Source organism: Triturus cristatus, chromosome 11 (assembly GCF_964204655.1).
Source record: "Triturus cristatus chromosome 11, aTriCri1.1, whole genome shotgun sequence".
NCBI lineage: Eukaryota > Metazoa > Chordata > Amphibia > Caudata > Salamandridae > Triturus > Triturus cristatus.
Window position 1 is genome coordinate 185,645,179 of NC_140594.1, and position 16,659 is coordinate 185,661,837.

Below are 16,659 nucleotides of genomic sequence, written 5' to 3' on the forward strand. Positions count from 1 at the left end.
GCCCAGGGCCCGCGGACACCTTGACAAGCAGGGGAGGCCTGCACAGGAGCGACAGACCCCTGTCCTGGGCCCTTGGCGGAGTGGCAGGATGGGGGACGGGGCCCAGGGCTGGAGCCCCCGACCCGGCGGGCCCCTGGACCCTGCTGGGGCCCCCAGGCCCGGAGACGCAGGGGACGCCTCCCCGGGCCCGCCGGACCCTGTCCCGGGCACCCTGCCACACGGCAGGACCCAGGACGGAGCCTGGGGTGGGGAGGCTGCATTCCCCAGGGCTCCTGAACCCAGCCAAGCAAGGGGAGGCTCCCCGGGCACAACGGAACCCCGTCCTGGGCCTTTAGTAGTGCCGCAGGCCGGGGAAAAGGGCCCAAGGCCGGAGCCCCCGACGCGGGGCCCCTGGACCCAGCCGGGGCTCCCAGGCCCAGGGGAAGCCTACCCGGGCCCGCCGGACCCTGTCCCGGGTACCCTGCCACGTGGCAGGACCCAGGACCGGGCCCGGGGAGGCCGCCCAGTTTGGGGTCCTCAGGGGCCCCGGCCGGAGCTCCTGAACCCAGTCAAGCAAGGGGAGGCTCCCTGGGCACAATGGAACCCCGTCCCGGGTCTTTGGCAGTGCCGCAGGCCGGTGGACGGGGCCGGAGCCCCCAAACCGGGCCCGCCGGACCCAATCTTGGGGACCCTGCCACGCGGCAGGACCCAGGACGGAGCCCGGGGTGGGGAGGCCACCCTTCCCAGGGCCCTCAGCGGCCCCGACCAGAGCTCCTGAACCCAGCCAAGAAAGGGGAGGCCCCCTGGGCACAACGGAACCCCGTCCCGGCCCTTTGGCAGTGCCGCAGGCCGGGGGATGGGGCTCAGGGCCAGAGACCCCGACTCGGCGGGCCCCTAGACCCAGCCGGGGTTCCCAGGCCCGGAGGCGCAGGAGAAGTCTCCCCGGGCCCGCCGAACCCTGTCCCGGGCACCCTGCCACGCAGCAGGACCCAGGACGGAGCCCGGGGTGGGGAGGCCACCCTCCCCGGGGCCCTCAGGGGCCCCGGCCAGAGCTCCTGAACCCAGCCGAGAAGGGGGAGGCTCCCCGTGCATAACAGAACCCCGTCCCAGGCCTTTGGTGGGCCGGGGTCCGGGTCTGGAGATCCCGACCCGGGCCCAGTAAGGCCCCTGGACCCAGCCGTGGCTCCCAGGCCCAGAGGCACAGGGGAAGCCTCCCCAGGCCCGCCGGACACCATCCCAGGCACCCTGCCACACGGAGGAACTGAGGACGGAGCCCAGGGTGGGGAGGCCACCCTCTCCGGGGCCACAGGGAAGCCCTGAACCCAGCCAAGCAAGGGGAGGCTCCCCGGGCACGATGGAACCCCGTCCCGGGCCTTTGGCGGGGCAGCAGGCTGGGGGACAGGCCCAGGGCTGGCGCACACGAGCCAGGCCCGGTGGGGCCCCTGGACCCAGCCAGGGCTCCCGGGCCCGAAGGTTAAGGGGAAGCCTCCCCGGGCCCGCGGGACCTCGTTTGGGCAACCTGCCACGCGGAAGGACCGAGGACGTAGCCTGGGGTGGGGAGGCTGCCCTCCCCGGGGCCCATGGACTCAGCCCAGCAAGGGGAGGCCCGCCGGACCCCATCCAGGGCAGCCTGCCACACGGCAGGCCCAGGGACAGACCGGCATCCTGTCCCGTCCAGCTGCCGGCTGAGGACCGCTAGGGCGAGAAGGGTCCCAGAGTACCCTGTCCCTAGTAATCTGGAGGATGGCTACCCCCCTTTCTGGTAACCTGTGCGCACCGCAATACGGAGGGGACCCTAGGCACGGACGCGCCCGACCTCCTGGAGCCCTGGCTTGGATCAGGGAGGCAAATGAGCCGTCATCGGGACTTCCAGGCCGGCCCGGCCATCTGGTCGCCTTTATTGGAAAGCATTGCGTGCGACCAGATGGCCGAGCGGAAAGGTGCGACCAGATGGCCGGGACTGAAAGGACTCCCGTCTACCTGCCCGAGCCTTCGTGGTAGGGCTCCCACCTGCCCACACAGGGCTCGGGGACCCCAGCTGAGCCTCAGGCATGGGGAGGCCCCAAGGCGCTCTCAGGGCCCAGACGCCCGGGGTGGAGGACTGACCGGGCACTTTGCCAAGCCGCGGGCCGGGGCAGGGAGCCCCGGACGCCAGGGAGGTGTTTTCCGGACCCAGCCCATCTGGTCCCCGGAAGAGAACCGCCAGCCCGGGAGGGGTGTTCCCGACATACCCCGTCCCTACTAATCCGGAGGAAGGCTACCCCCCTTTCTGGTAACCCGTGCGCACCGCGAGGCGCAGGGGACCCTAGGCACGAATGTGCCCAACCTCCTGGAGCCCTGGCGGGATCCAGAAGGCAAATGAGCCCTCATCGGGACTTCCAGGCCGGCCCGGCCATCTGGTCGCCCCATTGGAAAGCATTGCGTGCGACCAGATGGCCGAGGGGAGAGGTGCGACCAGATGGCCGGGACCGAAATAACGCCAATCTGCCTGCCCCGAGCCTTCGTGGGAGGGCTCCCGCCTGCCCTTGCAGGGCTCGGGGGCTGCAGGGCTCAGGGACTGCAGGGCTCGGGGCTGCAGGGCTCGGGGGCTGCAGGGCTCGGGGGCTGCAGGGCTGTTAAATCAATTAAAATCAATACTTATTCATATTGAAATTTTTTCATCAAGTTGAACATATATTTTATCATGTTCAAAAGACCGAGCATTTGTCAATACATTTGTGCATAGGTGCCTCAAAAGGGGAAGAGGGAGTGAATAGTGAAGCAATGTGCAAAAGTGAGGGTAAGTGAGAGAGGGAGGGCAGTGAAGTACGAGTTACTTACCTTCGGTAACGATGTATCTGGTAGAAACGATTCTAGCCGCAGATTCCTTCACGTAGAATTATCCCCAGGAGTGAGACTGGATCTGGAAAACTTTTTGCCCAGCATTCCTGCGCGCCGGGGGGACGGCCTCAAGTGACTCCGCCCAGGCGTCGTCCACGCATGTGATGTCAGCGAGGTCACACAAGTCCCACCCCGGTGCGCCTAAGTCAGTTTTCTTCGGAGAACTTTTCTGCGCCACAACGTGGAGTTAGCAGACAAAACTGTGAGAGTATAGGAACAGCGTGCGAAAGAGCAGCAAAAGGGAATGGTGAGGAACAACACCATAAAGAGCAGCACCCGGCACTGCATTACCTAAAGGCAGGAAGGGAATAAAGAACACGGTAGCAACCCTGCCAGTACAGAGACAGCCCCCCTCCCTGAGACAAGGGACATATGTAAAAATGTCACAATAACATGCAACAGGACTACAACCCCAACCAAAGACAAGGCAGGGGAACCAGTCAGGGACACACAGGGAACGATAAAAACTCCAAGACATCCCCATCACAGAGTGTGACAACCCCCATCAGGAACAAGGGCAGAGGCACAGCCAAAAGACCCCAACCTCAAGGGTCGCAAAGAGCCAGAAGCCCCAACAAACCTATCCTCCCATGTGACAACGGGGAGGAAAAGTGGGGCAGCCCGACAGAAAGAGGGAAAGAATGTACTTATAGAAGACACAGCCACCCACAGGGAAGCGAGTGCAAAAGACCAAATCACAAGCCCTCGCAGAACGGAGAGGAAGGGCGGGCCGTCAAGGAATCTGCGGCTAGAATCGTCTCTACCAGATACATCGTTACCGAAGGTAAGTAAATTGTACATCTGATAGAGACTACTAGCCGCAGATTCCTTAACGTAGAATAGATACCCTAGCCATACCCAAGGGGAAGGAGGGTCTGCGAGAGGACCCCTCCCACCGGGGCAGGATAGAGGACCGCCCAGGGGCCGAGTCCAAAACAGGACGAGGAGCCCCGTCCCCAGGCAAGGGGAAACGAAGTGAAGAAGATAGTCAGTCCCCACTCAGCAGAGGAACAAGGCAAGGCGCAAAGAGGCCAAACACCCCACGCCCACGTGAAGCAACAAAACCTCTGCCCAAGGCCAAGGAAAGGACCCCCGAAGGAGAAGAGCAACCTAGAGACTCCAAGGAGAAGAGGAAGAGCAAAGGTAATCCCAGACAGGATGGCGCTGGCAGCAAGGAGCAGGCAGAAGCTGAAAAGGGGAACTCAAGATCACCCAGGAAGAATCGTCCAACACCCCGCAGTGGCAAACTGCGCCAGCAACAGGGTCCAGAAGTCAGGGACCATCCCCCCCCCACCGGGAGAGAGGTAAAGCTGAGTGCAAGGCCCACTGGAAGCAGCGGAGAAGGCAGGATGACTGTCCCACTAAAGCCTCAAAAAGGCACAACAGTGCAGAAAGAACAAGAGGGCGGCACTGGCAAGCTCCGCCAGATACCAGGGACATCACAGAACGAACACTCAAAGCAAGAAGGCGAAGAAGGTTGCATCCGCAACATACCATAACGCCACGAAGATCAGAAGCCCGCAGGCGACCACAACTCCCCAGTACCAACCAGGGCTATATAACAGCCAACCCTGCCCCACATGGGGCATGTCAGATCCCAAGACATGGGAACCCCTTAGGAAGAAACTTCCGCAGCAGAGGACAACAAAAAAGACCTGTGGCAAAAACAAACCGCAGGAGGCTTATCAAGCAGCCAGAGGAGAACACAGAAGGCCCAATCTCAGGCCCAGCATGGTGCGAAAATCCCAAAGGAAAAACACACATTCAAAAAGGGCTGGCCAGCAGCCAACAGAACCACAACCTCAGCCAGACAACCGGGGCGACCCGCCCCAACGGAAGGACAGCTTCAAGAACCAGAGCAACACGCAGGTCACTTAGGAGGAGAAGAAGGAGGGGGAGGAGGAGGACGAAGCCCCGCCAAGAACCTCTGGATGGCTGAGTCCGCAGGGGCATGGAACAAAAGAGCACCATCGAAGGGAAGGTCCACCAGCCATTCTCGAACATTCTCCGGGAACACACTGTCCCGAAGCCAGGTATGGCGACGAAGGGCAACTGAAGAAGCCATGGCACGACCCAACACCTCTGAGATGTCCAGAGCGGAGCGAAGGATATACGCCACCAGTTCCCGACCATCCAAGACTTGATGTCTCAAATCCACACAAGCACCCTCCTGAGAGGCGGCAGACATAAGGGACTCCGCCGAGTCCCACAAGCAAGAAGTGGCCCTAGCCAAAACACACAGTGTGTTAAGGGCCAGCAGAGCCGCACTGGTGGAGGCAAACATATTGCGACCCCAAGAGTCCAGCCAGGGGGCCTTCCGGGAAGGGGGAGGCAACAGCAGCGGCAAAGCAGTAAAGGCAGACTGCAAAAGGGGGCCTCTGGTCGAAGGGTGAAGAGAAAGGCACACCGGATCACGCGGTGCTGGATGGTGGCGGTGCAGAAGGTGCTGGGGCACCGGGTCCCACGTGGCGGGACGGCCCCAAGTCCCCAAGAGAGAAGAGTGGAGTGAACCCTCGAAGGGAAGCAACAGTTCCCTACCACCAGAGCCCTGATGGAGAACCTCCAGAAAATGATCTGCGGGAAAATGGGTAGCTGGATCACCCATGAGCAAAATTCCCACAGCCGTGGAAACAGCGTGGGCGAAAGCCGCACCCACCCTGTGGAAGGGCAAGCAGCTCCTTGTTAGGTGACGGCTGCAAGCTAAGGCGGCCATCCCCCAAGCCAACCGGAGGAAGGAATGGCCAAGGCCGAAAGGAAGGAAGAGAGACCGAAGAGTGGGGGACTTGCGGCTCCTCCGGCGAAAACCGCGGTCGTGGAGACGGTGAGGAGCTGCCTTTAGACGACATCAGGGAAAAAGCCACGACACGACGGCCCGTCTCCGGCGAAGATGACACCAGCAACAGCTGAACCTCTGGAGAAGAGGAGGCGTCCGAAGACGAGTCCACGACCCGACGTCGGCCCGGCGCTGAAGAGTCCGCAGCCTGAGGCAGGACACTGTCGCCGACCGGCGCCGGAGGAGACGCCGAGGCGACCTCCGACACAGCACCCGGCGTAGGAGACCGGAGCTGGACCGGAGCCGGGGTGGCAAAGGGACGGCGCCAGAACGGCGCCGACCTGACCTCCGACAAGGCAGCCGCCTGCGCGGAGGGACGAGGAGACCCCCGCCAGCCGCGACTCGTGACAGGGCGAGATGGGCCCTCCACCGACCACTGTGGCGCCGCCAGGGCCAGTAGCTGCCGGCGCCGTAGCGACGTCACCTCGGCCTCGGACAAGGTCCGAGAGGGGCTCGGGTGAGAAGGGCCATCCGCCGACCCCTGCGGCGCCGTCACCTCTGCCTCGAAAAAGGCCGCCGCCTGTCCTGAGTACCGAGAGGGGCTCGGGGGTGCGACCCGAGCCCCGGCGACCTCCCGCAACACCACAGCGACTCCCGTGGGAGTTTGCAGCGAAGCAGAGGTGCCGTGGTCCGAAGGAGTGACCCCCGAAGGGCCGCACCCCAACAGCACCACATCCTCCTAGCCTGGATCCGAACCAGTCGGTGCCGGAGCTGCCGCGGAGGGCCCCACACACTGCAAGGGACCTGCCGACGTCCCAGGAGGGGAAGGAGGAGGAGGAGAAGCCAGCGAGGCCTGCAAAGCCACCGCATAAGACTCCATCTGGGCTCTGGTCGCCCCCATGCCGGGAAACGGCGGATAAGGGGACGACACGCGGGCCACACCACCCGCGGAGAGCTCACTCCCCCGACAGGCCGGAACCCGACCCTCGGGGACAAACTGCAACACTTACCAAGAGGTGAGCGGCGCACTTGCGACCTGGGAGAAGCCGCGGGTCTGAGAACTCTCCTAAGGGGCCGGCCGAGATGACGACGCCGACCTGGACACCTGAGCCGACAGAAGTTTCATCCGGTGCTCACGCCAGGACTTCGACTTCATCTGCTGGCCCGCCTCACAATCAGTGGAGTCGTGGTGCTCCCCCAAACACCACATACAGATGGGGTGAGGATCCGTCCCCGTCATGAGGCGGCCACACGACGAACAAATTTTAAAGCCCAAAGGCATTCGCACACTGTTCCCACACACGCAGCAATAGCAGAAGGGAAAGGCCTAAACAGGCCCAGAGCACAAACCGGATCCGCGTTGCACGCAGAAAAGGAAAAAACGGACGTAGGCGTGCCGGGGTGGGACTTATGTGACCACGCTGACGTCACGTGCGCGGACGACGCCTGGGCGGAGTCGCGTGATGCCGTCCCCCCGGCGCGCAGGGATGCTGGGTAAAAAGTTTTCCGGATCCAGTCTCACGCCTGGGGATAATTCTACGTGAATGAATCTGCGGCTAGTAGTCTCTATCAGATCAGTATATACATCAAAAATATAACAAGGCCTGTCCAGCCTTAACCAAGGCTAAATTATTTACAAAACCAGAATGTCAGAGAAGACACAGTGAATCTATCACTCCCGTCTACATTTGGTAAAGAAAACAAAGAGCTGTTGACGTTTCGACCCCAGGTTTTGTAGGAACTAGTGAACGGATGTGAATTCTGCCTTGAGGTATTTGGAGCACCATGAATTATTCATGCCTCGGTCTACAAATACTAAAGAAATAAGCCGAATCCATTCACAATTTTCACCAAGAGACTGTCCCTCCCTGACCCTGGAGCCTTCGGGCCTTTCTATGTCAGTCCTTTCCAGCAAATGCCCTGGTGGACTAAGGGTGCCCCCCATGGTCCTGAAGAAGACCCTTCTGTAAGGAGTAGAATTTCCTACAAAAACCTGGGGTCAAAACTTCAACAGCTCTCTGTGTTCTTTACCAAATGTAGACGACAGTGATAGATTCACCATATCTTCTCTGACATTCTGGTTTTGTAAATAATTGGTGCTTGACAGAGTTATAACAAGGGTAGATACTCTAAGGTATTTAAGGCCCTAACAAAATGTATTGTGAAATAGTTGTGTTTCTGTTTGAAATTTGGTTTGTAGTAGTTAGGAAGTGTCACGTCATTATATTAAAGGGTTTAATTTATGGCCTGTCATATTGAGAAAAGGGTCCTAAAAGTGATTTGTGAGATTTGTTTTAGTTTGGCTGGTGGTTGCTATCTGCATTATTTCAGAGAACATTGATAACTGAGCCAGGAGTTAGATTTGGGGTACAGCAATTGGGCAAGTATTGATAGTCGGCTATGTTACAAAATATTTAAATGTTAAAATTGAAGCAGTAGTAGATTATGCTAATCATTCAAGCAATCTAGTGCATCTTAAATAAAAAGAGAACCAACAAATATACTCTCATCAGAAATCTTCCATGTCTAGCAGCAACCTAATGGGAAGCCAGAAATTTCTAAATAATTCTCCTGAAAAAAACGTTCTCTACAAAATACACCATCAATTTGAAATAAGTTTGACTTCACTAACGTGAAGGTAAAACCAATTTTCTAATTATAAAAAATTACAAATGTTTACTTACCATAGCCCTGATCATTATTTATCCTGTTTCAGCAGACATAAGCATGCAGTTTAAAGTTTTAATACAATATGCAGTTATTTAATATCCTCATTAAACAACACACTCACATTTTTTTACTTAATTAGTTTGTTCTCTCGAATGAAGTTCTACACCACTGAATTTGCCCCGGTCTTGTTCAGTAGAGTGCTTTGAAACATTCATTTAGGTATCGAGTACAAAATGTTATGATTATAGAAAGAGATCTGCAAATTCAATCCCTTTTGCTCATCTCTATTTGAAAACATTTGTAATGACCATCTAAACGTTTTCAGCCTTTGGGAAAAAACGATAACACACACTTTTGTTAAATCAAAATTAGATTAAGGACTTTAATTGTGACACTTTTTCTTGTGGTACGCTTCATTTACACAGCATTGTGTTAGATATTGATACAGACAAGATAAACAGCAGTGAGTAAAGGGAAAGGTTTTCTTTAAATGCAACCATAAATAACTGTAATAAATATACATCAAGTAACTGTACAGCACAATTAAGGGCCAGGATGTGGGTATAAGTTACTTAAATTAACTCTCTGGAAGGAGAGACAATGTTAGCAGCAGTTATCGTACTCAGAGCTGTAATTATACAAGTTTTAAAAAAAGATTGGCATACAAAGCTCCCAAACTACTCTCAATGAGGTATGACAAATGAAGGCAAACATACTTGTACTGAACACAAACAAGCTTTGAAGATAAAACACAAATATGCACCGGTTCTACAATGCAGCACACATGTGGTGGTCATTTCAGTGTTGATTTTTTGTGATTTGTGTTGATTCACTTGCTTTTAAATCATCAATATTTCGGCTAAACATGTTTCACTACCATATGTTTAATTAGGTTCCCACAAATTAGACTTATTAAATCTGGTTTTACCTGTTGGCTCGAAGAAATACCTTTGCTTTATACAGGATTGGGAGCTTGTGTTTGCCAAAACATCTTACTCTAAAGCTGTTCCACAAACACTTCACTCGTTCATATAGCACAAACGGCTTATACGCTTAAGGGCCTTTTTTATTATTTTTATTGTATACACACACACATTGAGCCCTTTAAATATCACATTCATAACTCCTATTATTCACAGTTATATACAATAAATAGATTTGCAATTCCCTCTTATACACCAAGCTAAACAATGGGTTTGTATTTAAAGGACATAGTTAATAACTATGGTAAAGTGCTGACCAATTACATACATTTTGCATTTTGTGTGCCACCCAATGCTCCAAATGTAGATTTTCATCTCAGTACTGGCAGGTGAAAATATGATTACAAGAGTGGCGAAACAACCGTCATTTCGACTAGTTTCTGATCTTTTAGCACATACACTTGGGGAACAATTAGCAAAGATTTTACTATAAGTAGGTGTGACTCACTCTTCAGGTATTCCTGTCTTACTCCTAAATTCCAAAAGTACTCTATGCTTGGAGTACTCATACAGTATGTTACAGAAAAACCTTTGTAAATTGGGCCTAAAGTGTTTAAAGTAATGTCTTTGTATGAATGGTTACCAAAATAAACCATTTGATTTGCAGGAAAATCTAGCTCCTTTTAAATTTGTTAAGGCTAAATTCATAACTTCTTACATCAGTCAAGTAAAATGCAATTTTTCTTATGGGTATTACATTCTGGTATAAACCTTCAAAACAGTAATGTTCAAAAACCTAATCTGCAAAATGCCTGAACCAGTTTCACAGTGAAAAATTAACACCTTCACCAATTGTAAATAGTCAGCGAGTTGCAAGTATTTGTGTACTGATTATATAGGAAACCAGTACACGTTGGAAAAAAAACCATGGTAATATATACCTAATACGCTATATAATAATGTAAATAATTTACAGGTAAAACTTTAGACACAGATACTTTGGAAATCTGTATGTTAACAAATGTCAGCAGCATGAAGCTCACTTTATAATGGTGGAAATAAAGTTACTTACCTTTTGAGGCTTACGTTTTAAAAGAATATTCTGCTCATAGTTTAACCCTCTGCATAATGACATTATCAGCATGCACTCCCATTAGTTGACTTGCACACAATATATATACACACGCATATATAAATTTTATGTGTATATATAATCCACTATTGCAATGGTTAGTCTGCTACATCACAGTTATGCATGATCTGAAATGAATGGGATGAGGAAAAGGAGTGATGGAGAAAGCTGTATGGTGGCATTCTGACAAATGCTACTATCTGATAGGTTATTTTATTATGAAGCTCTTACAAACATCCTATACATTTTGAACTGCAGACACAGTGGCAGCAGTCAAATACATGTATTAGAGTGATTACTATGCAAAAACGTCTGAGAAGAGATGGGTTACTACTCATCCTCACAAGAGAACCCCAGGAAGCAAGGTGCTTGTTCTAAACAATGATGAACACAACTGATAATGAATGATTTACCTTAAGACAGACACCAAAAAGGGCATTTACGAGGGGATTGTTTAACCTTAAACGTACTGGTCTTCTGGAATTCATCATAGATTCGTCTGGTTTGGAATTTAAATAGAGGCTCTACAAAGGTCAGGATATACTGTGATGCAAACACAGACTGCAACAATGATTGTGAAATGAAATTGAGGCAGTCTCTGAATTCCCTTATTAATCATGTGAAACACATTAAAAAAATGTTCAGCTTACAAATGATACAAATTGCCAAGTTAATTAAGCTGCTTTCATAAAAGATCTTGAAAGCAAAATAATGTTGTGCTAAATATCAACAGTTTCACAAAGTCATGCCAATACAAAACTGATGACCCACGTAGGTGTAGTTTATACTAATGATGGACAAACATTTGTTCACTTCATACTGAGTAGCACTGATGATAAAAGGTGGCCTCTGCTTTTGTCAGTAAAGGACAAGAATAGGTATCAACTCTCTTTCATTTACGTAACATGAACCTTAAATTGAAAGAAAAGCTGAATGTTTTCAAGCAAACTATTATGATGTATGTTTGATATGCTAACACCCCTTGTAAGAAATCCTATATCCTTACACACACACACAAACTAAAAGTCTTAAAGAATATTACTATGTTGCTCAAAAGGCCTTTTGATGGTAAGATAATTGTTGCCATGGACAATTTACAGCCATTACTCCAACATTAAACGTAGGCTACCTTTTTTTAGTATGATAAGTGGATATGCCAAGCTAGCCTGACTGAGGATGATATTTGCACAGTTTCAAATAGTAGATGAGGAAGGCCAAAAAGCACTGCAGAAACATATCTGAATAAACTATAAGTAATGATAACCGTGTTTCCCTCTGCTGTTTATAATTTTGATCACAGCCGCAAAATTCATGTAATAATCTCCTATTTGAATCTAAAAAAAGGAGACCAGCTCCTTTAATGCCCCTAGATAAAATAACTGTGTATAATCCATTCTACATTATATACAGAACCATCCATCTAATAAATGCTGCACTGCGGGAAGGCTCTAAAAACAACTAGGAGAGCTCGCATTGAAACAAGATTTCAAGCCATGCTCTCTGCTCTTCGGTGAAGAGACTGCTATCCATTAAGAACCACCCCCACAGATTCTCTGTCACAAAGACAATGTCCTGTGACTGCTAAACCAGTATGCTGTATACTGATGGGGACAATGATTTCTGAAGTTCATTTAAAAAACAATTATCGCCTAGCCTGGATTTCAGAGCAAGCTGCATGTCACCGGCTGATCAATATCTCTACTCAGTATTCCATGCAAAGACTAATAACGCTTTAAATGCTTTGTACACACAAGGGGAACAAATAATGGCTCCAGGTCGGAGGTTGTTGTCTATTCCCCAGTGGCACACACACACACACACTAAAGAGTTAACTTTGAGTCCCTTTACAATGTAGTAGATTATTGCTAAATTGCATATAGAAAAACAACAGATCTGTTCAAGGCTCTGCAAAGACTTTAAGAAGGTTGACTGGCCAAATGAATGAATATTCTGTCCAGCCTTTACCTCTAGACTATACACTTCATGGTGTAATCTGCTTTATGATGGAAATGAATGTATGTTGATGGCAGTTTCTCAGGATGTGTAGATGCTTTACAGGTCCACACCTTAGAGATTGTTCTGTCATCCAATAATCGTAAGGCCAGAAATTAAGACTGCTCAGTTTGTCAAAATGTTTAAAGAATCCACACAGCGGGACACCCATAGAGTCATTTTGCCTTCTTCCATGTTTCATCAACTGTTAGTCAAAGCAGCAGCAACTTTGAGATATTTTGCCCAGAAACCAGCAAATAATACTTATAAACAGTAAAATCAGATGACAGCTAGAAGGCATAACAGAAGCCAGAAAATTATTTGGATGTTTGTGGGGTAATTTGGTCAAGCAAGCATAAGTGTTAATGGGTGTTCATGCAGATATTGTCATTTCATAGTAAAGCAGGAGGTTGCGACAGAAATAAAACTAATTAAATTATTGTGCTTTTAAAACTAATGGGTTAAAAAAATATTTGAATGCTGAATTACATAAGTAAGAAATAATGCATAATTTTATAACCTTGGAAAACTGACAAGAAGAATAGATTATTTGAACTTCTCGTTAATTTAACACACATTTTTCCACCTTTGAGATACAATCCGTGGATGCTTATGAGCTAGACAAAGCTTTTCATTTGAGAACCCCAGTACTGCAACATGAGTGTGAAATAACAGAAACCAAGTAGAGCTCTAAGCAAATTTACGTAAGTATACAAAATCTATTCTGAAAGTGCACACAAATAATATGTGATATGCTGTATTTTGCTTCCATTCTTTCAAACTTGCGCTTCATTTTACTGATGTTCTATTTGCAGAGGCAATAACATTTTACGTTACAAAATTACAAATGCACATGTTTCAATACTTTTAAATTAAACTGTACACAAACTTTTTTTTTTATCAAGTTATCGTACAAATGTCCAACAAACAAGGCAGCAAATTAATCAGCCCATCACAAAATTGACTAATACAAAATGTAAGTGTTCCCGAAATTACTGCAACATAAACAAAATATATTTGTCTTGTCCTCCTTCCAGTGTCACCAGAGGTAATTCACGCCAACGTCCCGATTTCTCAACTCAGCAAAGCTACTAGTAATCCTGAATATTGTCTCTGCCATTGAACTTGCATCGTCAACCGCTGAGAGGATCTTCCCTGTAGTGAATGGCATATCTCAGTTTTTCCAGCATTATTTCTAAGGTTGAGTACTGAGGAAGTTTAACCATAAACATACAAGTTTCCACACGAATGTATCGTGAGTCAGGAGACCCTGTTGAACCGAAAAAGATCCAAATTAATATGCATTTCACACGCTATTTGCGCAGTAAATACACTTTTTATTGTGTTCACTTTTTCATGATAATTATTCTGCAGACCAACTATTAACTTGGGGACCAATTCTCAAATCATTTTATGTCCTTAAGCTCAACTTAGGAGTGCCTAAATGTTCACTCTGCTTGCAATAAACTAACCAGTACTGATTTTAAGCATAAGGATTGAAAATATCCATGCATAAAGTGCATTTGCAAATTTAGTAAATTCAGCCCTGTAAGTGGAATTTCAGGATTCGCAAAGTACGAGTTACTTACCTTCGGTAACAATGTATCTGGTAGAGACGATTCTAGCCGCAGATTCCTTCACGTAGAATTATCCCCAGGCGTGAGACTGGATCCGGAAACTTTTTTGCCACAGCATACCTGCGCGTCGGGGGCGGGGCAACTTCACACGACTCCGCCCAGGCGTCTTCCGCGTATGTGACGTCAGCGAGGTCACATAAGACCCGCACGGCGCGCCTACGTCAGTTTTCCACGGAGAACTTTTCCACACCACAACGCGGAACCACCAGATAAAAAACTGTGGATGCATGGGAACAGTGTGCGAAGAGCAGAAAAAAATGGAAAGAAACGGTGACTAACAACACCACCAGAGTACTGCCTACACCGCAGAACCCAAGGGCAGGGAAAGAAGAAAGAAGATGAAGAACAAGCGGAAACCTGTGCAGTCACCCTGCCAGCACATAGACAGCCTCTCATCCCTCTGCCCCGGAGGCAAAGAACATGCATAAAAGTCATGGCACACGCAGTAAACCCACCCCCCCAATCCTGAGCAAGGAATGGGACCAGTCCCAAAACAGACAGGGACAACAAACTTCCAAGCCACCCCAACTTAGAGGGCAACCACCCACAAAGGACAAGGGCAAGATATGGCCAGATGACCCTTATCAGAGGATAGCAATAGGGGAGGGAGGACAGGGATAGAAAGCAATCCCCCTCAAACCTGGAGTAGCCAGAGCAGCAGGGCACCGGAGCACCGGAACCCCATCCTCCAAAGAACCAAAGGAGGAAAGAACCGCCCCCAGACGGAACCACCCGTCAAGAACAAGGAAGGCACTCACAGGAGACACAGCCCCCACCGGAGGCGAGTACCGAAGACCAACCCAAGGGTCCTCGCAGAATAGGGGAGGAAGGGCGGACCGTGAAGGAATCTGCGGCTAGAATCGTCTCTACCAGATACATCGTTACCGAAGGTAAGTGACTCGTACATCTGATAGAGACTACTAGCCGCAGATTCCTTCACGTAGATTAGATACCCTAGCAATACCCCCTGGGAAGGAGGGTCTGCGAAAGGACTCCACCAGCCAATGCAGAACAGAAGCCCCACAGGGGACCAGATCTGTGGACCAGGTAGAACCTCACCCCGGCCAGGCCAAGGGAACCCCCACAAGCAGAACCCCCACCGACCCCAAGGGGATGTAGGAGGGAAAGAAGACTGAAGAGGCTCGTACCCTCACATCAGAGGAACCAAGGGCAAGGGCAGAGAGGCCGAAGTACCCCACTCCCCCACAATTCAACATAGCTTCCGCCCAATGCCAAGACAGGAAAAGCAGAAGAAGAAGAAGAAGCCTAGAGGGTCCAAGGAAACGAGGGAAAAGAAGGCGAACCCACTCCAGACGGAGAGCAGCCTGCCAGCCAGAACAGCGCCGGCAGTCAAAGCCGCCAGAAGCAAGAAGAACAGCTCGAGGGCCCCAGGAAGGCAGAGTAGGTGACGCTTGGCAAGGGAGAACACAAGATCATCCCAGACCTCAGGACAGGAGCAGGGAAAGGAGGAGATGCCCGGGCACACCACCACGAGTGGCCTCGCACACGACCTCAGGAAGCAAAAGCAACCTACCTAAACGGCTTGGAGAGCAGGACCCGAGGGCGACCAGAACCCTCTAGCAGAGCGCAAGCTATATGACAGCTACCACTATCCCACATAGGGTACGTTAAGTCCCAAGATATGGGAACCCTCTTTGGAAGAACTTCGGCAGCAGAGGAAGAAACAAAAGAGCCACGGGGAAAAAAACACCCCCGCTGAAGGCTTGACAAGCAGCCCAAGCAAAGCAGAAGGCCCAATCTCAGGGCCAAATCTGCGCAACAAGTCCTGCAGAACCCACACACAATCAACACAAGGACCGTCCAGTAGCCAACAATGCCAAAATCCCAAGGAAGGATGTAAACGGCCAGAAAACACACTCCACAGCCAGAACAGCCAGCCTAAGAAGGCCCAGAATCAACCCAACTCAGAAGTCACTGAGGAGGGGACGGAGGAGGAGGAGGAGGATAAGGATGAGGACGACGGAGCCCTGCCAAGAGCCTTTGTATGGCGGAGTCGGCCGGGGCATGGAACAACAGGCCATCAAATGGAAAGTCGACGAGTCGCTCCCGAAAATCGTCAGGGAATACTCCGTCCCGAAGCCAAGCATGGCGACGGAGAGCGACTGAGGAAGCCATGGCCTGGTCCAGCGCCTCTGAGACGTCCAGAGCGGAGCGGAGAATAAATGCCGCAAGCTCCCGGCCATCCAATGCATGATGCTGCAAGTCCACCTGACCAGACTCCTGGGACGCCGCAGATCCCAGAGACTCAGCTGAGTCCCACAAACAGGAGGAGGCCCTAGCCAGCACACACAAGGTGTTAAGGGCCCGCAGGGCCGCGCTGGTCGAGGCGAACATGTTGCACCCAAGAGTCCAGCCAGCGGGCCTCTCGGGACGTCGAAGTCAACAGTGGCGGCAGGGAGGGAAAAACAGTCCGCAAAAGGGAGCTGGTGGTTGAGGGGTGAAGGGAAAGACACGCCGGGTCACATGGTGACGGGAGGTGCCGGTGCAGAAGATGCTAAGGCACCGGGTCCCCTGAGGCAGGACGCCTCCAAGCCCCCGTCAAGGAAGAAAAGGAGCGAACCTTCAAAGGGAAGTAAGATTTCTCTCCCACCAGAGCCCTGGTGGAGGACCTCCAAGAGATGGTCCGCCGGAAAGTGAGCCACCGGGTCACCC

The 16,659-nt window shown here is 50.9% G+C and overlaps 1 protein-coding gene across 2 annotated transcripts in view; it reads right to left on the bottom strand.

The window, feature by feature from the left end:
- Positions 1 to 8,670: 8,670 nt before the first annotated feature.
- HECTD4 (HECT domain E3 ubiquitin protein ligase 4) overlaps positions 8,671 to 16,659 on the bottom strand; it is a 2,430,065-nt gene continuing 2,422,076 nt past the window's right edge. For both annotated transcript variants that reach the window (XM_085634374.1, XM_085634373.1), the window contains one exon: positions 8,671 to 13,619. In XM_085634374.1, the coding sequence (XP_085490500.1) occupies positions 13,483 to 13,619 (137 nt within the window). In that variant the 3' untranslated portion in view covers positions 8,671 to 13,482. The remainder of the gene's footprint in view (positions 13,620 to 16,659) is intronic.